At 35.0% G+C, this 24,488-nt stretch overlaps 3 protein-coding genes across 3 annotated transcripts; 2 read left to right on the forward strand and 1 right to left on the reverse strand.

The window, feature by feature from the left end:
• Nucleotides 1-8,129: 8,129 nt before the first annotated feature.
• LOC130962385 (protein ALP1-like) lies at nt 8,130-9,149 on the forward strand. Its single transcript, XM_057888605.1, has 3 exons — nt 8,130-8,321; nt 8,407-8,629; nt 8,713-9,149. The coding sequence occupies exons 1-3, from the start codon at nt 8,130-8,132 to the stop codon at nt 9,147-9,149; spliced, it is 852 nt and encodes a 283-aa protein (XP_057744588.1).
• A 3,336-nt stretch (nt 9,150-12,485) lies between these two features.
• LOC130962158 (RING-H2 finger protein ATL67-like) lies at nt 12,486-14,370 on the forward strand. The gene has a single exon (XM_057888271.1). The coding sequence runs from the start codon at nt 12,599-12,601 to the stop codon at nt 13,202-13,204; it is 606 nt and encodes a 201-aa protein (XP_057744254.1). The 5' UTR covers nt 12,486-12,598; the 3' UTR covers nt 13,205-14,370.
• Nucleotides 14,371-22,632: 8,262 nt separating this feature from the next.
• LOC130962388 (uncharacterized) lies at nt 22,633-23,574 on the reverse strand. The gene is made up of 2 exons (XM_057888607.1): nt 23,146-23,574; nt 22,633-23,046 (listed from the first exon to the last, which is right to left on the reverse strand). The coding sequence occupies exons 1-2, from the start codon at nt 23,572-23,574 to the stop codon at nt 22,633-22,635; spliced, it is 843 nt and encodes a 280-aa protein (XP_057744590.1).
• Between the last annotated feature and the right edge of the window lie 914 nt (nt 23,575-24,488).

The following is a 24,488-nucleotide window of genomic DNA, read 5'->3' on the forward strand; positions in this document are numbered from 1 at the left end:
AAAAGAAACTCTAGCAGCAATAAAAACTATTAAGAAATGGAGAATTGATCTACTTCCAAAGGAATTTACATTACGAACAGACTCAAGTTATTTAACAGGTTTTATTAGATATAATTTACAATCTGATTATAATCAGGGTCGTCTGGTAAGATGGCAAATGTTTTTATTACAATATCCGATAAAAATCGAGTACATTAAAGGAAATAAAAATATTATTGCAGATACATTGACAAGAGAATGGAGTTCATTGTCAACACAATGAATCAAGAAATCCATAAGCTTGAACAAGAGCTTGAAAGGTGCAATCACTGTCAGCAGCTAAGAGCTCAAATTCAATCCATCAAGAAGGCCATGGAAGCCATGAAAGTAACCCAACAAGCAACATCACCCGTCCCAATACCAATGCTGACAACACCATCAGAGTTCAGCCAGCTAAGCGTGGTGGACCAGCCACAAAACTCAAAATCAAAACTAATTTTTTCTGAAAAAATCCCTGAAAATAAAACTCTGGCAGAAATAGTTAAAAAATCAACTCAGGACAAAAAATATTATGTCATCTATAATGGCCCAATGAAAGGAGTCTACGACGATTGGGCTAAAGCAGCCCCATTCACCCACCAGCCCAAAACTATTCACAAAGGAGGATTCTTGACAATAGAAGAAGCAAAAGAATCCCTCAGAGAATATGAAGTGCTCCACCCAGAGCAAATTCTAAAAAGAGCTGACAAAACTCCAGCCCAAGCCCAAAAGACTCCGGTCCAAGTTCGAACAGGAATACTAAAAAATATTCCCACAAAGGCCGAAATAAATGACAAAAAAAGGGTCTGCAGATCAAACTGTAGAGAAACCCTTAATCTGATTCTAAACTGGACTCTAGATAAAAGAGCAATTTTGAGATATTATCCCATTAACAAAGAACAGCTAACAAAGCTGGTAATCTTCCCAGAGGCTTCACCCTCTGATACATATCAGTTTTTCCAATACGGATTAATTGATACAATCCTAATTTTTGACAATTTAAATATTATTAAAGATTTTTCTGCAGATTTTATAGATGCAGTAAAAAAGTTCAAAAATATGATCGATACAAGAGAACCCAGGGATATATCCCTAAAATTTACAAGTAGTCAGCCAATTTTTAATGAAGAATGAGAATGTTTGATCCCAGCATTTCAAGTAGTTTTTATGTCAGTCTTCTCAGGAGACTTTCAACCAATAGAACAAGTCCAAGATCTATCAATTTATAGCAACGAAGGAAGATTGGCCAGCACATTAGCAAGAGTTTTCGAGAGAGCCCAAAAAATAAACAAAGAATCCAGAACAAGAATAAACTATAAAAGCAGAAACACTCTAATTGTTTCTAGTAAGAAAAACCAAATTGAATCAAGAGAAATGAGACTCCTAGTAGATTTTGAATCAGCATTTTACAACTTTTCTGGATTATTGGAAAAGCTTCCTGATGAGATAAGGAGGAATCTATGCCATTTACTAAAGGACAAAGAAGACCATAGGTGCCAGCTGTGCGCCTCAGAAATGTCCGAAGAAAGTAATAATGCCGAAGACCCCACCCACGTGGGAAAAGAAGTGGATGAGACATCTGAGTCATCTATCAACATTATTGTTGAATGACGTAAGAGCTTACATCACAAAAGCACCAATAATGTAGTTGGTGCGAACTTAGTGCTCAGTGACGCATGCAATGACGTCACAAGAAGGGTAAGGATGGGATTTGTCCATCAGACCCAATCATTATAAATTAGAGTGCTAAGTCATTTGAAAGGGCATCAGAAATCAGAAAGCAGGAAGCTTAGAGTACTCACAGGCCAGGAGGGCGAAGAGGAAGTAGCTGAGGCGATTCTGGAGTCTGATCCATTAGAAAAATAATTCTAAGAAACTCCCCTCTGGAGTTAATTTGTAAAATCTCCCATCTGGAGAAAAACACCTATTGTAAAATAACATTAAATAAAAGTTCATCTCCATAAAGGTACATCTTCATCTCAATCTTTTTATATTATGAATTACTTAGAAAATTTGGAAATAACTGAAGAATCTGATTATTATAAAATAACTGCCTTATTTGATAATGAAAAACAAGCTATTTTAAAATCAGAACTAGATCTCAAAGCAAATGAGAATTTTAAACAAAGCTTTTTAAAGGAAATTTTTAATAGAAAGAACATAATATATTATGGAAAAATGCAGTTTGAAGCACCTGTAAAGATAGAATCTGCCAATGGAGAACTAGAAATAGCTCTAATAGATGAAGAACAAATAAACGAACAAATAAAGAAAATTAAAGATCAACAAAAAAGATCTAAGATCGGATGGATTCATATTAGTACTATCCAAGTTTTAGTAAAATCAACATATATGAAAGGAATTAATTCACCAATAAGTTTAGCAATCTGTGATAAAAGAATTATTGATCCCACAGATCAAATAATTGAAATTATTCATGGAAATTTGGCAAATGTAAATGTTAAATTTAATACCCATATTGGATATGCTATCCCCTTATCAACAAAGAATTTTGATAGATCCATAAGCTTAGCTTATAAGTTTCATAGACAAAGTTTAATGGAACAAAACGACGAACCTTTTTCAATTACATATGCAATAAACTATGCATTAACCAATAGTCATCATAGTATAGAATTTAAAAACAAGGAATGAATTTATATTGATGAATTATTCCAGAAGGTTGTTAAAACTGAAACACCAAGTCGCAAACCTATTGAAAAACCAGTTTTATTATTAAGGGAACCATCAAGAAAATCGAGTTCCTCTAGTTTTCGAATAAGAGAATCTAAAATCAATAGTCCTCTAAGTTTATCTCATTTACAAAATGAAGAAAAAAATTCTGAAATAAAGGAGTTAACAAAAAGAATTGAAAAGTTAAATGAAACTCTGAATAATAAATTATGACGATAAATAAAGAAGAAATATATGTATCTTATCAAGATAAAAAACAAGAACTCTTTGAAAGAGAAAATCGTTTGAAATATTTAAGGTTTTCTGAAATAAATCAAAGAGCTTTCAAAGCTTTAGTTTTATCTTATAACAATTTGAAAAAAGAGGTCAAAGAATTAGAAAGAATAATAGAATCTTTAGAAAATAACAATGAAGCTATGGCAGAAGATGTAGAAATTTTAATATGAAAGATTTTCAAAAAAGACTTATTTCTCTAAAGGCTACTAAAAGAAATATGAAAACAAGAATAATGGCTATAGCTATAAAAATAAGAAATTTGGCAACTGAATCTTCGGATTTAGAAGCAGAAATCAAAAAGGTAAATAAGAAAATAATCAGAACAAGAAAATTAATACAACGTTTTAAAACTAAAAAATCAGTCAAAAGTTTAAAAGAAAATGCTAAGAATAAACAGATTTATCGTGCTCGTAGATTGCATTATCTTCACATACAAAATATGATTGCATTACAAGCTTTTGAATCAAGAATACATGTTCAAAATATTCAAGTAATGCAACCTTTACAGGTCGAACCCCTAGAACAAGAACAAATTGAATCTGAACAAGAGTTACAAGTACCTTTATCACTTTTACAAAATCCTATAATCTAAAAAATATATAAAATGCCTGGTTTAGCAAATCAAACGTTACAAGATTTAAAAAATGATTTAGATCTTCAAAAAAGTCAAAAAAGATATTATGAAGTAAGATTACAGAATAGTAACATTTACACAAGAAATAGAGAAGAAGTAGAACAATTCTGTAAAAATTGTATAGAATGCATAACAAAAGAAATAGAAAAGTTGTTAAAAGAAATAGAAGAATTTAATAATGCAAATCCAACTCAAGAAAGATATTTCAAAAATCTGTATTAGAAAGATTTTAATAATGCAATCAAATATTGGTATCAGAGCCAAGTTAATGATTAAGGGTAACATTTTTTCTTTAGGCAACACTTTTAGGGTGTGTGTGGTTGGAGGTAATACAAGTGTATTCCCAGGAATGTTGAGATGGGAATATCTTATTCCCATGTTTGGTTCAAGAGTTAAAAATTTATTCCTGGGTATATTTTATTTCCTGGAATCAAAATCCCACCCATTTCATTCCCATCTTTCCCATGGTTATCTTTAATTCCAATGGGAATGGAATGTATATCACAATGCAAAAATACTAAAATGTCCTTCAACTCTAACCCTCTTTCTTCAGATTTTTCACTCATTTCACAAAAAACTAAACCCTAGCAGAGCAACTCCTCCATGAAAACGAAATTCTAGCCAAAATTTTCCCCAAATTCATGGAGGCTCCACCGACGTCGGCGCCGCCTCGCCGCTGATCTGGATTCGCACAACTACCGAGCTCCTTATTCTAGAAGGAAGATTCACTATCAACTGTTCGCGTTCGTGTTCATCATCACATCTCACCTCCGTTCGTGTTCGCGTTTGTGTTCGTGCTCGTGCTCGCGTCTGGTCTCTCTCCTTCGTCTGAGCTCGGTTGCTCGCGCATCTCTCGCCTCCGTCTCTGCTCGAGTTGTGCTTCCTGTTCGTGTCGTCTCCCTCACCCCTCTCCCTCCTCGCATCTTCCTGTTTCTGGTGATCTTTTTCAAGCACAGGTTTGTTCTAGGTTTGAAATATTGAAATTAGAATGTACTTGGAATTGAAATTGTAATGTGTTTTATTGTTTCAATGAAATTGGAATTGAAACAATTTTCTAGATCCATTTCAATTCGTCTAAATAATTGTTCTAGGTTTGTTCTAGATTTTTTCAACCTTATGTATGTACTTGGAATTGGAATGTGATTTCAGTTTTTAATTTGTTTGGAATTGGAATGTGATTTGAGTTTCAATTCTGACCTCTTTGATTATAGTATCCTTAATTCTCTTGTTACACATTTCATATAAAATACCAGTGATGAATTGTTGATAGATAAAACACAGTTATGAATTGAATTGAAACTTGATATATGCTCTGTGCCTGTTGTTTGGCTGCATTATCTAAGGAATATTTTGTTTGGCTGCATTATCTAAGGAATATTTTGTATGACTGCATTATCTAAGGTCTGTGCCTGTTGTTAGGATGCTTTAAAATTTACTTCAATTTCTTTATCAAGTTGAAAAGATCTAATGCTGGGGAAGCTAGACTAGATCCTCCTTGTTCTAGCTTTCCAAATGATTAATAGTTGAATTAGTTCGATAATTTGTTATTATTTTTTTGTTCTATTTTTATTTACATTGTGTTTCATGTCATAGATAGCTTGGTTCTCTCATTTATTTGTATAGCACTTGCTGCTATAGAATTCTTTCTGATGGAATACTTATAATTTAATCCTACAAGAAGGTACAGAATTAGATGTTGAAACTAATTGGGTTATGAGTATGATAAGAGGCCTAAAGAAATGATAGGGTCATGGGTTATCAGTACTTTTGTGCTGTTATGCTGCGGGTTGGTATTGGAATTTGTTAATATCTCACTTTTTCGGTTATGGTTTACTCTCTTGTGAATGTAGATGGAGTGTACTCCCTTTTTTATGCATTCGATGGAATTTTCTTTTCCTAGGTTAAGGCTGTGTATGACTGCATTATCTAAGGAATATTTTGATGCTGCATTAACTTAGTGTTGACAACTTGACATGAAGGCCATATTGCATGTTATATAGTATATCTTTGTAGTTTCTTTTGTAAAATATTGTTTTGTTTGAAATTGATTTTGTGAACATGAGCTGGAGCAAAAGCTTGTTTTGTATTAGATTTTATGTTAAGAAACTTGCAATTGATTTTGGTTAATAAGTATCATGCATTTGAAACTTACCATGAAACTAGTTTTCCAAAATAGAGCTACATTTTATGGCCTCTTTACACTTCTCAAGCAGGGATTTAGATGCAAATGTTTGATTGAAATTAATTAAAACAAAATTAGTTTAAGAATCATGTCACCTACTCTAAATGGGAGTTTATGATTGACCATAAAACCAAACAAGCAATAAAATATGCTTCAATTGAACGAACGGTTTTAAACAAAATCTGATGCATTTAGCTTCTATTATGTCTGTTCTGTTCTCTTCTATAATCAAATGAATTCTCTCATTTGTGTATATCAAAATTCTAGTGTCTTCTTTTTTTACCTTTTCATATCGGTTTAGTGCCTTAGTGGTAACTGATGAGAGCATGAGCAGCTTAATTGCTATTAAAAACTTGATGCTATCTAATTTTGTTCAAATCATGGTTGGTGTGCTTTTTGAAATGTTTTTATGAAACTGCGCATAAAAATCCAGTCAACCCGGTTTATGTCATATGTTCACTTGCTAAATCTCCATCAATTTTCAATACAGTCTGTTCAAACAGACCACAATAGGATGATCCATGTAGAGGCACTTTGAGATCAATAGCTTCTGTTTGAGAGAGTGCTAGATTATTAACATTTGTGCAACTGTAAATGTTTCTGTTAGAAATATGTAATCAAAAGTGTTTATTAGTTTATCTTGATTAGATTAGCATCATTTACTGATTATTAGGCAAGAAGTTAGTTTATATTATCTTAGATGACTATATTTTTTTTACGTTAGCCATAAATAGCAGAGCATGTGTGTAGTCTAACTCTATTTTAAATTATTCTCAATTAACATGATACTTAGTACTTTATGTATTATTCATATTCTTGAAAATTTGTTGTTCATTCTTCATACTTCACACTTCAGTTGATATAGTTTATCTGAGAAGCAACAGTATTTTCAATTTCCAGGAATATAGACACATATCTTCAAGAAGAATTTCTTTTTTTTATTCATCCAAACCTCAGCCTCATCAGTTTACCATTTTGGCCCGCAGCACTCCTACTTACCCCGGTTGCAGCATCAGTGATAGTGTTGAGAACTTCTTTAAAGACCTTTATCCTTCTATATACCTTTATCCTTCTTGGTGAGTACTGCGTTGAGATTTTAGTTTTTGTAAATTTATATTTTACTCTTCTTTAAGGGGTTCAAAATTTTGTGGCTTTGATTCTGTTCTACTTATTTGTTCACTCAAGATTTTTTAGTATTTCCTAAGAATTATAGTATGGATAACATAAACTCGTGTAATCAGCAACTTCAGGAAAATACAAAATTACTTATTACTCCTATATTCAGAGTATAATATTGAATAACTAATTAACAACTTTCTAATAATAGTAGGTAGTAACCTCAGAGACAGTTGTAATCTGACTTTGAAGTTTACCATAATTGACTAAGTTATATAGGTTTACTAAAATTTCCGTTGCCTTTATGCTTGTATAGAAATTATTGATTGATATTTCATGTTTGGCCTAATTAATGCTTCCCCTCTTTCTACTTGAACGGATGTTCTCTGTTCATGTACATGATGTTCTGTCCATGCTCCATATTTCATGATTTGATTTGTCAAAATGTGATTTATTTTATGTTGAAGCTTACATTTGCAGCAACATAAAAACTTCTTTTTCATACATTCCATGTTTTATGATTCTGTTTTGTCAAGTTGTAACTTGTCTATTGTTGGAACTTTACTTATATTTGGAGCAACACGGAAATGTCTTTTTCATATGTTCTTATCTTTGGGGGTAAGAATTAAATAAATTGACAGTATTTTTCAGGTTATTCATTTTGTTATCAGCACCAATTTATGTTAGAATGACATGAGATTTCTGAGTGAGTTTTGCCGATCAATGCTCATGTATTATATTGTTTACATTGGTAAGGCTAGTCTATAAATCAAGTGTTTTCATAGACTTCCTCTCCTCCCTCTTTTCGCAGGTTCATAGTGTTTACATAGAATAAATAAATAGTTAAGTCTTCTAGTTAAATATTTTATTTTATTTTTTTTTTGCAGAATGGATCCCAAACAGAAGATAAAAGTTATTGCCTGCTTGATTTTACATTTCGAATTAATGAATGACCTTATGGTTAAGTTGTTGATGATTTGCTATATTTTGATTATATTGCAATTGAAAAAAAAAGAAAAAAAATGGAATGATAGTTATAGTAGGCAAGTAATAAGAGATGTTAGTGTTGATAGAATTATTTATTTTAGTGATCTAGCATGTATAGAAACACAAGAATGGATAGATGTGCTTTTCATGTATTGTGTAACATGCTTAAAAGGGTTGGAAGGTTAGAACCAAGTAGGAATATGGGTGGAAGAAATGGTTGCCATGTTTTTACATATTATAGCACATGACGTCAAAATTAGAGTAATAAAGAGACAATTTGTGAGATCTGAAGAAACAATTAGTAGGAGGTTTAATGATGTATTGCTTGCTATTTTGAGATGTCATAATCTCTTACTGAAGAAACCTCAACCATTTAGCCAGGATAGAATGGATGAACGATGGAAATGGTTTAAGGTAATTTATTTTGCTAATGTTATTAAATCTCATATGGTTGGTGTTCTTTAGGATTGAGTTAATTGATCTTTATTTTGGATTTTAGGATTGCCTAGGAGCCTTAGATGGTACTCATATCAAAGTCAATGTCCTTGAGGCTGACAAGCCTAGATATCGAAACAGAAAAGGTGACATAACAACCAATGTGCTTGGAGTGGTTGCTCCCGATATGCAATTTATCTACGTACTGGCGGGTTGGGAGGGTTCAGCTGCGGATTCTAGGGTATTGCGAGATGCACTATTTCGCAATGGGTTTAGTGTTCCCCAAGGTATTTTATTGAGACTTTAATATGTTATCAAAGTAACCATTTGATCTTTCATTAATTTTGTTCAATTGTGTATGTCACACTAGGTCATTATTACTTATGTGATGCTGGATATATGAATTGTGAAGGATTTTTGGCACCTTATAGAGGACAAAAATATCATTTGAGTGAGTTTAATCCACATAATCAACCTAGTACAGCTCAAGAGTTTTTTAATATGAAACACTCACAAGCTAGGAATGTCATTGAAAGGGCATTTGGAGTATTGAAAGCAAGATGGGGAAGATCATTTTATCCTATTAAGACTCAAGGAAGAATTATAACTGCTTGTTGCCTTTTGCATAATCATATTAGAAGAGTGATGGTTGTGGATCCTATTGATGAGATAGAAGATCAAAATATACTTGGAGTAGATGGTGAGACGATCCACCATATTGAAACGAGTGATGCTTGGGGTAGATGGAGAGATCAACTTGCACAAGAAATGTGGAACCAATGGAGGAGAAGACATCACGCTCGATAATTGTAATAATTTTTCTCTGTGTGAGGTTGTTTGTCGTAACATTGATTTCATTTTGTTTGTGTTTGTGTTCTTGTCTAAGAGTTGTGCATGTATGCTTATTAGTGCAAGTAATTTTTTACTTTTGAGACTTCTTTGTAACTTTCATTTGGGTAATAGTAATGTTTTTTTAGTGAATTTAATTGTGATAATGTTAATTTTAATTAAATATATTTGTTATTAGGGGTATTTTAGTAAATTTGAAAAGATTAGAATCGATAATAATTTTAATTAAATATATTTTTATTAAGGGTATTTTAGTAAATTTTTTATTAGAAGTATTTTTGTAAATTCAAAATGTAAAAATAGTAATAATTTTAATTAAACATATTATTAAGTGAAATTTAGAATCAATAATAATTTAAGTAAAGATATTTGATATTGGGGGTATTTTGATAAATTTTAAAAAAATAGAATCAATAATAATTTTATTTGAACATATTTAATATTAAGGGTATTTTAGTAAATTTAAAAAAATTAGAATCAATAAATAATTTTAGCTAAAGGTATTTGATATTAGGGGTATTTTAGTAAATTCAAAAAAAAATTAGAATCAATAATAATTTTAGCTAAACATATTTATTATTAGGGGTATTTTAGTAAATTTATTATTAGAGATATTTTGTAAATTAAAAAAACAGTGTAAAAAATAATATTTAATAGCTTTATATTTAATTTTTAGTCATTAATAATTTAATTTGAATGAGTAAGGATAATTTTGACATATTACATAATATGACCAAGAAATTTAAACTCAACCAAACAAAAATTTATTCATTCCTAGGATTATTACATAACATTCCAAGACATTAAATTTTATAAACAAACATAGGTATCTTCTATTCCAAGTAATCTTATTCCTAGGTATTATATTCCTAGGAATAACATTCCTAGTAATAAAATTTAATCTTTGAACCACACACACCCTTAGTAATATGCCTTCAGATGCCAAATGGTCACAACTAATTGGTAAACCTATTTGTGGTCACCTTAGCCACCACAAAACATGGCCACCACAGAAGTCACCTATATATATATATATATATATATATATATATATATATATATATATTATTGATTGGAACGTATTTATTGTAGTTTCTAAGCTTTTAAATCTTCTTCGATCCAAGATTCAATGAATATCAATTATACAGATATGTTTGAATGTGAAATACTGTTACTGTGTTACATGATAAACCAACCAAATTGGGCAAAATAGAAGATACGCATATATGATTCAAATATAATTTTAATTAGTTTGAGTCGTGAATTAAGTGGTTTTATTTGGTCCAAAAGAAAAGTCTAGAACAAATAGCACGAAATATTAATTTTAAATTGGTCCCTCTCCAATTTTTACTCCATGATGAGTCAATTTGTTTAACAACATGTCATGTGATAGTTCATATGTTACACATACATCAATCTTTTGTTAATTATGAATTTAATTTTTTATCTATTGACAACATAAAAAAATTTACACAAATATTATTATTCAATAACATATTATTACATTACTAAAAAATATTTAACTTTTAAATTTATCAGTTAAAAATATTTAAATTTTAGAGAATAAGTCAATTTTTGGATCTATATATGCAAGTTGAAAGAATTTTTGGAGAGGTGCATGTATAAGAAAGGACGGGGCGAAGGGCAAATGATCTTTAAAATTTCATATAAACCCAAGTTAATTAACATAAAGAGTGTAAAGGTGAAATGATAAAAATATATTTTAAAATGTTTTTGTAATGTTAACGATATTTTATTAAAAAATTGTAACTAATTTAGGAACTTCATTAAAATATTAAATTTTAAAATGCTAGAACTTATTAAATATGATAAATTTTAAAAAATAAAAACTAATGAAATAATCTAACTTAAATAAATCTTATAAAATAATAGTTTAAAATTATAACGTAAAGACATTGATATAGATATGATACAACATGACATATAGACATATAAATTTAAAATTTTTATGAGATATGAGAATATAACATATATATACAATATAAAATATTTTATAGATAAATTATAATGATATTTTAGTATTTTATTGATATGAAAATATAAATTAATTTTTTAATTATTTTTATATTTTTTATTATATAAAGTATTTAAAATATTATATGTTTTAATAATATATGAGTTAATACTCAATTTAACTCGGACTCAATTTGACCTTCAAGATTCTAATAGATTCAAACTGGACCCCAAAATTTGTAATTATAGCTCGTATTAACTCTTAAGTTAATTTCCATTAACGACGTGTTAATTTAATACATTAACTCACTCTAATTTAGATTCTTCACTCAGGTTTCATGTGATAAAGACTTGTTAGAATTTTTAGAAGCTTGAGTGCTGCTCACAAAGCCTTAGATTTTCCAAATTAAACTTGTTATTGTCGACTTCGTAAAGATGTTAGGAACCTAGTCAAATTTTAGTAGATCTAGTAGATCTCAGTCACATGAAACTTAGGTAAAGAATCCAAATTTTGGCAAGTAGTTAATATGCAAAATTAATATGTTGATCACAAAAATTAGTTTAGGGACTGTCATGAGTTACTATTGTAAATTTTAGGGTCCAAATTGAGTCAATTATAATTTTAGAGATCAATTTGAGTTCGACCACAAATTTCAAGAACCAAATTGAGTATTAACTCAATAATACATATTATTTTTAAACTCATTTTAATAATACACGTTAAAAATATAGCTAGACATGCTTATATGTGATGGTGTTTAAATGTGCTCAAGCGCGTTTGAAATTTTTTTTATTAAGACATTATTAAATACAGAAGACACACATATTAAACAAATATCAATAAAAATTATATTCTAAATAGATAAATTTAGATTGTTTTTGACTAATTTATTTTAGATACTAAATATTTTCAAATATTTAATTGCATCAAAATTCAACTAATTGGATAAAAGACTACACACATCTAATAAATTAAAAAGATTGATAAATATACACTTGAATCCACTATAGCAAACACATAAGAGCAATGCTAGGGGGCAGCAATTTTTGTGATTGTTAGCCATCAACTAGCCATCAATAATGATTTGATGGTGTGAGATTGGTGTGAAATTTCATCCAATGGCTCACCTTCCTCTGCTGGTTACATGCTGGCCAAAATTCAATAAAACTGCTGGCCCTAGACTTTTCCAACACATAATGCACCTATATGTGCAAAGCCAAATAGTGATCTCAAAATTTAATGCAAGGTTGCTCCATGAAAACAACCTTCTCTTAAATGCATCATCTAACGCTTCCACCCACCCCACTCCCCCACTTCACCATTCTCCTTCCATCACCCAAATTCTCTTCCTTCTCCTTCCACAAATGGATTATTCCCCTTTTTACCCCTCTCTTTTTCCTTCTATCCCTTCTTCTCCTCCTCCTCCTCCCCCATGTCCTCTTTCTTTTCCTCTCCTCCACCGCCTCCACTGCCACCGCCACCACCATCCGCCGCCGCCGCAGCCTACGTCACCAACCTCGGATTCGGTTACTCCATAGCCATAGCACTCGGCTTCCTCTTCCTCCTCTCCACAATCATCCTCTCTTCCTACCTCTGCTGCCGCGCTCTCCGCCACAACAACGACAACAATAACCGCCGCAGGAACCAAAACGACGGTGTCATTTTGCCACGTGTCATTTTCGTAGCTGAGAACGACGTTGAAAATAATCAGCCTGGTGGAGGAAACGACAGCGCCGTTTTGGGTCTGGACCAGATCGTAATTAACTCGTACCCTAAGTTTCAGTTTAACGGCAACAACGACGTCGATGTTGACAGCGTGTGTTCGATTTGTTTGTGTGAGTACAAGGATTCGGAGATGCTGAGGATGATGCCGGAGTGTCACCACTGCTTCCACGTGTCATGTCTTGATTCGTGGCTCAAGCTTAATGGCTCTTGCCCTGTTTGCCGGAACTCTCCGATGCCGACGCCGCTACCCACGCCACTGCAGGAGGTGGTGCCGCTCTCTCTCTATGCCGCTGATAGGAGGGGAAGGAGTTGAGTTGAGTTGACTTTTTTTTATTTAACAAAAAAAAAAAACTTTACTTGGAACTATGTTTAGTAAGTATTTTAGTATAAAAATTAGAATTTAATTTTAATGCACTGAATATTTTTATGCGTGTAATCAATAAAAATAATTATTTTTTATATTGATCATGTGAATAGTTATTCAAAAGAACGGGATATGATGGCACGGTCAGTGCATTAAAATTAAATTCTAAAAATTATATATAGAGACATGTTTTTAGTTTTTTGTTGATGGATGATTACTTATTAGATTGTTAGAATAATTTTCATCTAAAAATAGTTTGTTATGTCAAGTAGTTTAATTTATATGAATATTGAATAGGCACCTCTTAATTTATAAAATCTCAAAATTGTAGCTAGTTTTATAATTGTCTCTAATTGCAAAAGTCTTTGTGTTTGTGTTCTGTTATATACAACTATATATTAAACACATTGTTCTAAGATTTCTCTTCTTGTGATGAAGGTCTATAAGTATTTTTAGTTGCTATGATAGTCATGTAGAGTGTATTCATTTTATACAATGCCAAGTAATTCATGTATGTACTTCATCGATTGGATCAATGTGTTAACATTCTACTTGGTGGCATATATGATCTAGTATATGATGGCCATTATTATAAAATCGAGTATAATGAAAAAAAAAATTGTCAAGAAAAAATTGAAAGAGTTTTTGTTATGAAACATTATTCAATTTTTTATACTATAATCTCATGACCTCAAATTTGCAATTTTTAAGTGAATACGAAGAGATTATATTATTTAAGTTATAACTCGTTGATTTATAGTGTAAGAGTTTTACTACTAGATAGCTAGGCTTGATGATGATTCAATGCAAGAAAGGGAGTTGACTCCCTTTTGACCTTTTAGGCATTTTCTTCAATCTTCATAATACTTTTTTGGGGTTTCTTGTGACATGGGTTTGTAACTTGCATTGGAAGTAGCTTTATTAGTTATTGCTAATCAAGAATTATGTTTATTATGCGGTGCACTCATGAAGAATTGCTTAGGCATTCATCAATAAATTGGATTTTAATGGAAGAGGGGATAAATAAAATTGGCAAAATCTTTTTATGTAATATAAGTACAATGAATTTGAACTTCTTGTAATATACGATCATTCTTTGTTTTGTTTGATTTGACTTTGAGTTCTATTCTCTTTTCTTTTCTATTTTTTAATTTTTTTTAAAGTAATAAGTCAAATAAGTTTTTAAATTTTTTTTTCATAAACTTATAAGTCATAAAAGATACACTTAAAAATTTTGTGATGGACTTTAAAATTATTGAAAAAAGATAAGTATCAATAAGTCTCTAAATAATTAAAATATTAGATTCATAAATCCTAAAATTTTATATCGATAAAAATGATTTATCGTTTTATTAAGAACTTATAAGTTAACCGTTATAATTGATTGTAGATTGGAGCTCCGTTTAAGGGTCTATCGCTGACTAATGAGTTGTTGCATACAAAGACGGAATTCAAACCTTCGACACTTGTTTAAGCGGACAAATGAGTTGACTACTTCACCAATCCAAGTTAAATTTTTTGTTTTTTTTTTTACTCAGTACTTTTACTATTCCATAAATTCCTATAAACTCTGCAAAATTTTTGGTAAACCTACTCTTCTTGTTACTCTTTCAATTTTGGGGCCATCTTCAGAATAATAGTTAGTCAGTTACTGTTAGTAGTTGTTAGTAGGGTCCAGACTCATCTAGTTGTTGTGGTCATTAGTGGGAATCTTTGTATTATTTGAGGTATCACATTCATTCTCAGAACATGTGTTATGTCCTGTTTTGTTGATCGCTACTTGAATTAAATATTCAATTTTTGTGATAAAAAAATTGCATAGAATCATAGATATCCTACTTACTTGAGTAAATTTTATGATCACTTTTTGGTAATTGAAGTTGAGTATTTGTTAAGCGATCATCACTACATGACATTGCATCATCCACAAGGAAGCTTTTGATTTGTGTAGGAGACAGAAATTAATCATGGGTTAAAAAGAGAAAAGGAAGAAAACCTCTATTCTATTTGTGTGGTTAATTAATCCCATTTTAAATTTTTATGTATATAATTTTTAAATTTTTACATTAATCTTCCCTAATTTTATTTGTTTTCCTCTTCTAAAGTTATATCTTTTTTATATTCGCTCTCTCTAAAAAATTACTCTAATTCCACTACTCCTGTAGTTGTCATTAGTAATAGTGGTTTAAATTGATTCATTCCTTACCAAAGAACGTTATGAGAGAACGAGAGAGAGCGAGAGAGGAGAGAGCGAGGGGGGAAACACAGGGGCGGGTAGGTCTCATGACGTCGACAAGGATCCACGGGTTTGGAACAGGGAAGAGTATCGACGATTGGAACATGAGTCTTTCTCCGTTTTTGTGGATCATCTTCCAAAAGACATCTCAAAGAGGGAGCTGTTTCACTTATTTAACTGGATTGGGCGTATTAACGACATCTATCTGTCCCGAAAATAGAAGAATTGTGACATTTACATGTTTGCGTTCATACGATACACGACGAGGGGAGGGGCTCTGAAAGCAATAGCAGAAATGAATCAGTTGAGACTAAGAGACAAGATTATCTCGGTGCAAGAAGCAAAATACAGACGAACGTCTGAAGCCGCATATGTCAGAAAGGGACGAGGAGAAGAGGATCCACACCACCGACCGGATCTGAAACCACAAAGGGGAGAAGGTGTTGAGCGCTATTTGTCGACTGCCAGTGGGTTACGAATGAAAGAAACGGTGAAAAGCTCGCTTGGAAAAAGTGAGATAAAAAAAGTGGAATGCGTAGTGGCGTCAAAAAACTTGGAATGGCTGCAGAGAAGTCTTGTAGGTGTAACGTTAGAGCCTATTGACTTTATTTCGTTGAGGAAAATGGTAGCAATCTCCTTACCTTTTGTCATCCAGATTCGGGAAATGGGGGCTTGTAAAGCACTTCTAACCTTTGAGAGTGTTATGCATGCAGATGAGACGTACACTTTTAATTTGAATAGCCTACTACGAATTTTTCACAGGGTATGGAAGTGGAAGGAGTCAGAACGATGTGAATCTCGTAGAGTATGGCTAGAATGCTTCGGTGTTCCGCTATCCGCTTGGTCGGCCGATACTTTCAAATTGATAGGAGACCAGTGGGGAGCTGTTGTAAGATGTGCAGAGGAGACTGAATTGTGCACCACGCTCACAACAGGCAGTGTACTGATTGATACGTGTATCATGGAAGTAATTCAGGAGAGAATCCACATTACTATTGGTTCGGAGGGCTACGACGTTTTGGTAAAAGAGATTGGTCTTGATGCAATTAACACGCAGTGGCGGGGGACTTCTACTGATATGGATGTTACCAACTGTGAGATTTTAAACCATGATATAACAAATCCGAGAGCGGGAATGGGCGCACAGCGGAGCGAACAACCGGACCCAGCAAAGACGGACAACCAGGATGAAGGGTTGATGATGGTGGTGCAACGACGAGATGAAGAGGACAAGGGCAGTTCAGTAATTCCTCACGATATTTTGAATGAATGGTTTAAATGCGATATAAATGAGAATTGCGGGAAATTAGCAACATATCAACCTGTTAACTGCTATAATCAAGGAATCTTTGATTTTGTGAGTGGAAACGGCGATAGTTATGAAGCTGACTCTGACAAAACGGTAACATGTGAGTATGGTCCATTATGTGATGGGCTGAAAAGGAATAATGGGCTGCAAAGGGCGAACACCAAAGGAAAACAAAAAATGAGGACTGATCCAAGCAAGACAGGGCTAAGGAAAAAATGGAACTCTGAAATGCATGACACCGAATTAGGCCTGGGTTCATGGGCTGGTGGACATGACCCGGCAGGGGAAGCGGATCTGCCGCTCCTCCTTCATCCTGCGCAACACCCTTTGACCGTGGCTGCAGGGAATGCCGTCGAAGAACTTGCCCCCAGCCTTGGAGAGGGAAGCAGTGGAAGCCGGCGGCGCCAAGAACCGGGGAGGCGTGCGACCCGAAACGATGGAGACGCGGGGGTTGAGAGTCCCGTCGCGACTGGGCTCGGCAGGGGGGAGGTCGGGGAGGGAGCTTCGATGCTTCTCCTTTGTCAAACGCAGCGCCATAAGGACCAGGTCGCAGTGAACCACTTCGATGAGTCTGCTGACCCCTGCCTTGGAGATGGTAGCGGTCTAAGCAAGAGGCTTGCAGATCGGGAACTCAGCTTGGACCGAAGTTCTGGGAAGGCTGGAGATGGGAACTCAGGTGGGGCTGGGCTTGCCGGTGGAGAGGCTCTCCCGTCTGGCCATGTTGTGCACCAGGAAATAAGTGGTGGTACGAAACGGCGGGAGGTCGAAGGATATGATGTTGGCAAGGGGCATGATGCTGTGGTGGAAGGCGAGCTTAACGTGACTATGGTCTCAGAAACTGGTGCTACTTCATGGTGCGGGGAACATGAAGGAAACCAGCTCCGATTGGGGATTGATCGGTTGCATATTCTGGACCAGGGTCAAGGAAGTGGGGCTGTTGGAAGGACAGTGGGCTATGATGGAGACGTTGGACCAGAACAGGGTGACGGTGAGCAAGGGGACAGGGATAGTGACTCTCAGTGCGTGGAAGACCAGCTTTTGGAGAACAAATTGACGTGGGAGCTGGCAAGGGAATCAGGGGCTGTATTATGCAATGATGAAGACGACATAATGGCAATTTTACAGGCACAGAATGAAGAAATAGCACGAAAGAGGAGAGTGGCAAAACAAAAGGCAAAGATGAGGCGGTGCAGACCGAAAAATAAAAAACAGGTGTGTAAAAATATTTCTAAATGAATTTCAGTTCTTGGAATGTTAGGGGGTTAAGGGGTGACGGGAAGGTGAGAATGGTGAAGGAGTTGAAAAACAAACACAAATTGGGTATGGTAGGGTTGATTGAGACTAAAAGACAAGTGGTGACAAGGTTTGACGTTAGAAGGATTTGGGGGGGTAGTGGGGCGGAATGGGAATATGTAGGGTTCAAAGGTGTTTCCAGTGGCCTTTTGATGATTTGGGATGAATCTTTTTTTAAACTAAATAACTGTTACAAGGGGGATAGGTGGTTATGCATTGAAGGTGTCTTGCTGAAGAATAGTTTCAATTGTGCTTTTTTCTTGGTCTATGGTGCGCATAGTAGAGAAGAGAAGAATCTTGTGTGGGAGGAGTTGAGTTACATTGCTGGCCTTTGTCAGGTTCCTTGCTGCTTCATGGGAGATTTTAATGAGATAGTGAATGTGGAGGAGCGGAAAGGTATTGAAACTTTACCTCTGTCTGCGGAAGAATTTAAGAGTTGGATACAAGACATGCAACTAGTGGATTTGCCACTTACAGATCGGAAGTTTACGTGGTTTCACGGCCGTTCATGCAGTCGAATTGATAGAGCTTTGGTTAGTATAGAATGGTTGGAGGAGTTCCCTGAGACCCGGTTAAGGGGGGGACCACGGGGCTTGTCATATCACTGTCCTATCATTGTGGAAGATAAAAGGATGATGGGAGAGCCTAGGCCTTTTCGAAGTCTTGATTCGTGGTTTACACACGAAGGTTTTCTTAGAATGGTCAAGGAGGAATGGAGAAGTTTAGGGGGGATGGATTTCTCTCAGAAATTGAAGGCATTAAGAGGTCCTTTGGGAAGATGGCATAAGGAGAACTTTGGAGACATGGATAAGAAGATCGCGAAGTTTGAGGAAGAGATTAAAAAGGTGGATGATATGGTAGGTAATGGAGTGTATGATGGAACTATTGAGACTAGGAGGAAGGCGCTAGTTACATGCTGTGAGAGGTGGTATGCAAGGAAAGAAATTCACTGTAAACAAATGTCTCGATCCAGGCAAGCAAAGGATATGGACAAAAACACAAGGTACTTCCACCATATAGCATCAGCACGACGGAGAAATAATCGTATTGATGCTCTGGTAGTCAATGGCAGACTGGTAAAGAACCAAGCTAGGATCAAATTAGCGATTAAAGAGTTTTATAAAGAGTTGTATCATCAGGAGAGCTCTCCGATGTTGGGGTTCAGGGATGACCTAGTAGAAAGGATAACTGAGGAAGAATCTGCAACCTTGGAGATTATACCATTGGCTGAGGAAATTAAAGAGGCAGTATGGGATTGTGAGTTGTCGAAGGCGCCAGGCTGTGATGGGTACAACATGAACTTCATTAAGAGGTGCTGGGGTGAGATTGGGGCTGATTTTACGGGTGCGGTGGTGGAGTTCTTCCAGACATCAAGGTTACCAGCAGATTCCAACATTACATGGGTGGCGCTGGCCCCTAAGTACATTGGGGCGAAGGAGATTAAAGACCTCAGACCTATTAGTATGGTAGGATGTGTGTACAAGGTTATTTCGAAGGTTTTAGTGAGGAGAATGAGAGCAGTGATGCCAAAGCTGGTAGGGGAGACTCAGACCGCTTTCGTCAAGGGCAGAAAAATTCATGATGGGGCTCTCATAGCGTGTGAGACGGTGCACTGGCTTAAAAGGAGAAAAAAGGAAGCAGCTATTATCAAGCTAGATTTCCAAAAAGCGTATGACAGAGTCAATTGGAGCTTTGTGGATTTTGTGCTGCAAAAAATGGGATTTGGGTGCAGGTGGAGGGCGTGGATTATGGAGTGCGTGACCACATCTTCTATGTCAGTCCTGATTAATGGATCGCCTTCTAAACCGTTTAAAATAGAAAGGAGCTTGAGACAAGGTGACCCGCTCTCTCCGTTCCTTTTTGTGTTGGTTGTAGATGTTTTGCATAGAATGGTTGGTGAGGCAGTTAGGAACGGACGTATCTCGCCTTTGGTGGTTGGTCGGGACAGTGTGGAGCTATCACACCTCCAGTTTGCTGATGATACAATTCTGTTCTACCCCCTGAAGACAAGACAATGAAGAACTACAAGCGGCTCCTGAGATGGTTTGAGTTGATGTCAGGGCTCAGTATTAATTTCGATAAATCTAGCTTAATTCCTATCAATTGTAAAGAGCAGTGGGTGTGCCGTATGTGTTTGCTGTGGGGTTGTAAGGAGGATACCCTCCCTGTGAGGTACCTTGGAGTTCCCTTAGGAGCTAATCCGAGGCTAGTGAAGACTTGGAAGCCCATCATTGATAAAGTGGAAGATAAACTAAGCCTTTAGAAGGCAAAGGTGCTAAGCAAAGCAGGAAAGTTGGTGCTCATCAAATCAGTCTTGAATAGCCTTCCAGTGTACTATTTGAGCCTCTATAAGATGCCGAAGGCAGTTGCTGAGAAGTTGATTTCCTTACAGAGAAGGTTTCTTTGGAGTAAGGAGGATGGGAGGAATGGCATGGCCTTGGTGAAATGGGAATTGGTACAGGCCCCGAAAAAGCTAGGCGGGTTAGGAGTCGGAGATGCTATGCTTCGTAACACTGCCTTGTTGTTTAAATGGTGGTAGCGCTTTGCTAAGGAGGAGTGTCCGCTTTGGAAGAAGGTGGTCTGTTCCTGTAATAGTCTGAGACCGAATGAGTTACTGTCCACTCAAGTGCTGCCTACGAAAGGAGGCCCATGGAAGGATATTTGCCATTTGCAAATTAAGGAGCAACAGCTCAGGGATAAGATGATCACAGGACTGGCTATGGAAATTGGTGATGGACGGAGGACTCGGTTTTGGGAGGATGTATGATTACAGGGTGGATCCTTGAAAGAGCGGTTCCCTAGACTCTTCTCTGTTTCAAACCAATATGGCTCGGTCATTGGGGATTGTGGGTTTTGGGATGGGCTAGAGTGGGTTTGGAACTTCCAAAGGAGGCGTGAGCTATTCCAGTGGGAGCTAGACCTTCTGAGTCAGCTACATGAGACTTTGAGACCTGTCAAACTAGTGACTACTAGAGAGGATAGGGTTGTGTGAAAATTTGATAAACTTGGCATCTTTTCGACTAACTCATTTGTGCAGGTGCTACAAGAAGAAATGCTATCCGAGGATGTCACCAGCTACAGCTTCACGAAGACTGTCTGGAAAGGGTTGGTTCCACCAAGAGTGGAGCTGTTTACTTGGTTTGTACTAGTAGGGAGGGTGAATACTAAGGAGCGATTGAGTCGGTTCGGGATTATAAGTCAGGATGATATGAGTTGTATTTTGTGCACTAAGGATGTTGAGCATGTCGATCACTTGTTTCTTGGCTGTGAATTTGCTTGGCAGGTGTGGAGTGCTTGGGTAGCTGCCTTTGGCTGGCTTTGGACTTTTCCGAGGGTGATGAAGGACCATTTTCTAAGCTGTACAGAGGAACCGCGTGGAAAAGAGATTCAAAAGCAGCGTCTGAGGTGCTTCTGTGCAATAATCTGGCACATTTGGATGGAGAGGAATAGGAGAATTTTTCAGAATCAAACCAAAGGCGTAGAAGATATTATATGCGACACCATGCTCAGCTGCAAGGAGTGGAGTGGTGCCCAGTTCTAATGTTGTTGATGGCTATGCCGGAGATGACACGTGAATCTTCTCTTTGGTTGTTGTTTTTCTTTGGAGTTGTTGTTCTTATTGTTTGTTTGACACTGTTTGCTCCACCTAGTGTGTTGAGCTCTTTAGTTTTCAAAAAAAAATAGTGGTTTAAATTTCCAGTGATTGGAGATGATGAGATAAATATTTGTTTTCATTTTTTAGAAATATATAATCATAGAATTGTTTAATTCTATAATATTATATCTTTGTCTTTTATTTTAAAATCTCTTTTTGTATTTGTTTTTGTATCTTTATCTCAAACATAAACCAAACCCTACCTATATAGTGTCAAACTCTCTTCATCATTAGTATTCTTTACTTGGTTGTTGTTGAACACCAAATGCGTGAAGCACATATAAAAAATACCGACGCTTAAGTTAGTCAAAGAATAAAACATTCAAAAAAATTTTATAAATAAACTCAGATTCCGATTATTGCAACAAAAATGTAACAATAAAAGAAGAATTAATGCAAAATTTGATCAAAGAGAGAAGAAAAAGAACGGTTTAATGATTTTGAAATTCAAGGTAAGTTTCAATTTCCTGTCTTCGAATTCACAAAATATGAACTCCACTCGTAACAAATTCAACCATTTCTTAGATAATTTCTAGTAGAAAATTTATCCCAATTTTTATTTATGGTCCATCTATCATAAAAAGTAACTCTATCTCAATTTTTGCGTCATAAACAGTAAATAGAAACTTAAAGTATCTCTCTCTTCTTCATTAGAAGAAACTAACTCTAGTCTCTATTGTAGTTCCACTTAATTAATTAATTAAAATACTTAAAATTAATGTAATTAATTTTTTTCAATAATATAACTTAAATTTATAAATTTAAAAATAATTCACTATTAAAAGATATTAATATTAAATAAATTCATATATAACAATAATACACAATATATAATTTGGGATTACACTAATTTGTAAAATTACTTAATACAAAGAAAAACATAATTAAGCTCTATAGTTGACGACAAGCATTGTGAAATTGCCATATGTGTTCAACAAATCCTCTTTCATTTGTCTATGTTGCTGCCTATTTCGAAATTTGGCATTTCTTTGGAGAAATTGATGGTATGGTGCAAAATCTTCTTCTCCCAACTGAGGTTGTGATAAGTCATTTTCGACATCATCATACTTTAAGCCTTGAGCAAAATTTCCTGCATAGGTGTCTCTTTCATCCTCAACAATCATATTATGCAATATAATACAAGCTCTCATTATGTTGGCAAGCTTTTTCTTTTCCCAAAAGCGAGCTGGACCACGTATAATTGCAAAGCGTACTTGCAACACTCCGAATGCTCGCTCCACATCTTTTCTTTTTCCTTCTTGGTATTGTACAAATAACTTGCGTTTCTCTCCTTGTGGCTTTGAGATTGATTTGACAAATGTGGCTCATTCAGGATAAATACCATCTGCTAAATAGTATCTCATAGTGTAATTATTACCATTAATCGTATAATTTACCTTCGGAGCACGGTCATTTAGAATATCATCGAGTACTAGAGAACGATCTAACACGTTGATATCGTTATTTGAACCAGAAACTCCAAAGAACGCATGCCATATCCAAAAGTCTGAAGATGCTACAACCTCAAGTACTATGGTTGCAATCCCACGATAACCACTCATGTACATACCTTTCCACGCATTTGGACAATTTTTCCATTGCCAATGCATGCAGTTAATGCTACCCAACATGCCAGGAAAGCCACGACCCTCTGTCATTTGTAGCAGGCGTCGTATGTCATTTGGATTTGGTTTTTGCAAGTATTCATCCTTGAACACCGAAATGACACCTTCAACAAATTTTTTCAAGCATTTGATTGTACATCTCTCGCCTATGCGCACATAATCATCAACAGCATCAGTGCTACGCCATATGCTAACATCCATATCGCAACGGTACATTTTTGGAGTGGTGACAAGCCTCTTCTTCCAGTTGCATCAACCATCTGTTGAAAATACGGATAGACGTTTGAGAGAGTGTCTACTATCCGAAGGAACACATGTCTTCTTATTTGAAATCTCTGTCAGAAAATATCAGCATTATACACCAGTTCATCTGCAAAGTAATCTTGAAAAAGGCGATCATGTCCTACTTCTCAATCTCTGTTGATCCATCTACGGAGAGTTGGGATAGAGCTTCTATCGATATCTTCTTCTTCTAAATCTTCGAGTAAACACTCATTGATCCAATTATTTATGATTGTGTTATCTTGCCGTCTTCTTTTGCCATACAAAGCCTCATTAAACAGATCATCAAAATTTCTAGCCATATCTAAAAATGTAATGTTTAGTTCTCTTTCGAGGTGAGAAACCAAAGTTGAAGTGGAGTTACAGAGTCATTGATAGTTGATATTTATAAGTGTGTCTGTAATAAGTACCTACTCCTCAACAGCAAGTTTTACAACGACTACTTAACGGCTAGTTTTGTAACGGCTACTTTTGCAACGGTTACTTTCATGAACAATAACGGCACAATAATATTGACTAATTTAAAAAATTACATCAGAAATAAATAAAATAAACTACATCACATACCAGTAATACGCAATAAAAATAAGAACATACTACATAACTCTATGAATACAAGGAACCATTAAGTAAACCACTTGGCGATTATTTTCTCACATGCAATCTCATAAAGAGTTCGTCGTTTTTCACTCATTGTAGACGTGTCAGCATTAAGTATTTGCATATCCATTTCCCTTTCCCTTTCCTTGGCCATCCTTTCCATTCCCCTTTTTTTTTTGCATTTATCTCCATTTCTTTAATATACCTCTGAGTTTGTAATTCTTGTTCTTTAA

The sequence above is a fragment of the Arachis stenosperma genome, chromosome 2, assembly GCF_014773155.1.
Source record: "Arachis stenosperma cultivar V10309 chromosome 2, arast.V10309.gnm1.PFL2, whole genome shotgun sequence".
Classification (NCBI taxonomy): domain Eukaryota; kingdom Viridiplantae; phylum Streptophyta; class Magnoliopsida; order Fabales; family Fabaceae; genus Arachis; species Arachis stenosperma.

Excerpts from the sequence above, each read along its gene's own strand:
- LOC130962385 (XM_057888605.1), top strand. The coding sequence starts at position 8,130 with ATGTTTTTACATATTATAGCACATGACGTCAAAATTAGAGTAATAAAG. Across the intron at positions 8,322-8,406 it reads AACGATGGAAATGGTTTAAG|GATTGCCTAGGAGCCTTAGA; the intron begins GTAATTTATTTT and ends TTTGGATTTTAG. Across the intron at positions 8,630-8,712 it reads TGGGTTTAGTGTTCCCCAAG|GTCATTATTACTTATGTGAT; the intron begins GTATTTTATTGA and ends ATGTCACACTAG.
- LOC130962388 (XM_057888607.1), bottom strand. The coding sequence starts at position 23,574 with ATGGATGTTAGCATATGGCGTAGCACTGATGCTGTTGATGATTATGTG. Across the intron at positions 23,047-23,145 it reads TAAATGACCGTGCTCCGAAG|CCACAAGGAGAGAAACGCAA; the intron begins GTAAATTATACG and ends TCAATCTCAAAG.
- LOC130962158 (XM_057888271.1), top strand. The coding sequence starts at position 12,599 with ATGTCCTCTTTCTTTTCCTCTCCTCCACCGCCTCCACTGCCACCGCCA.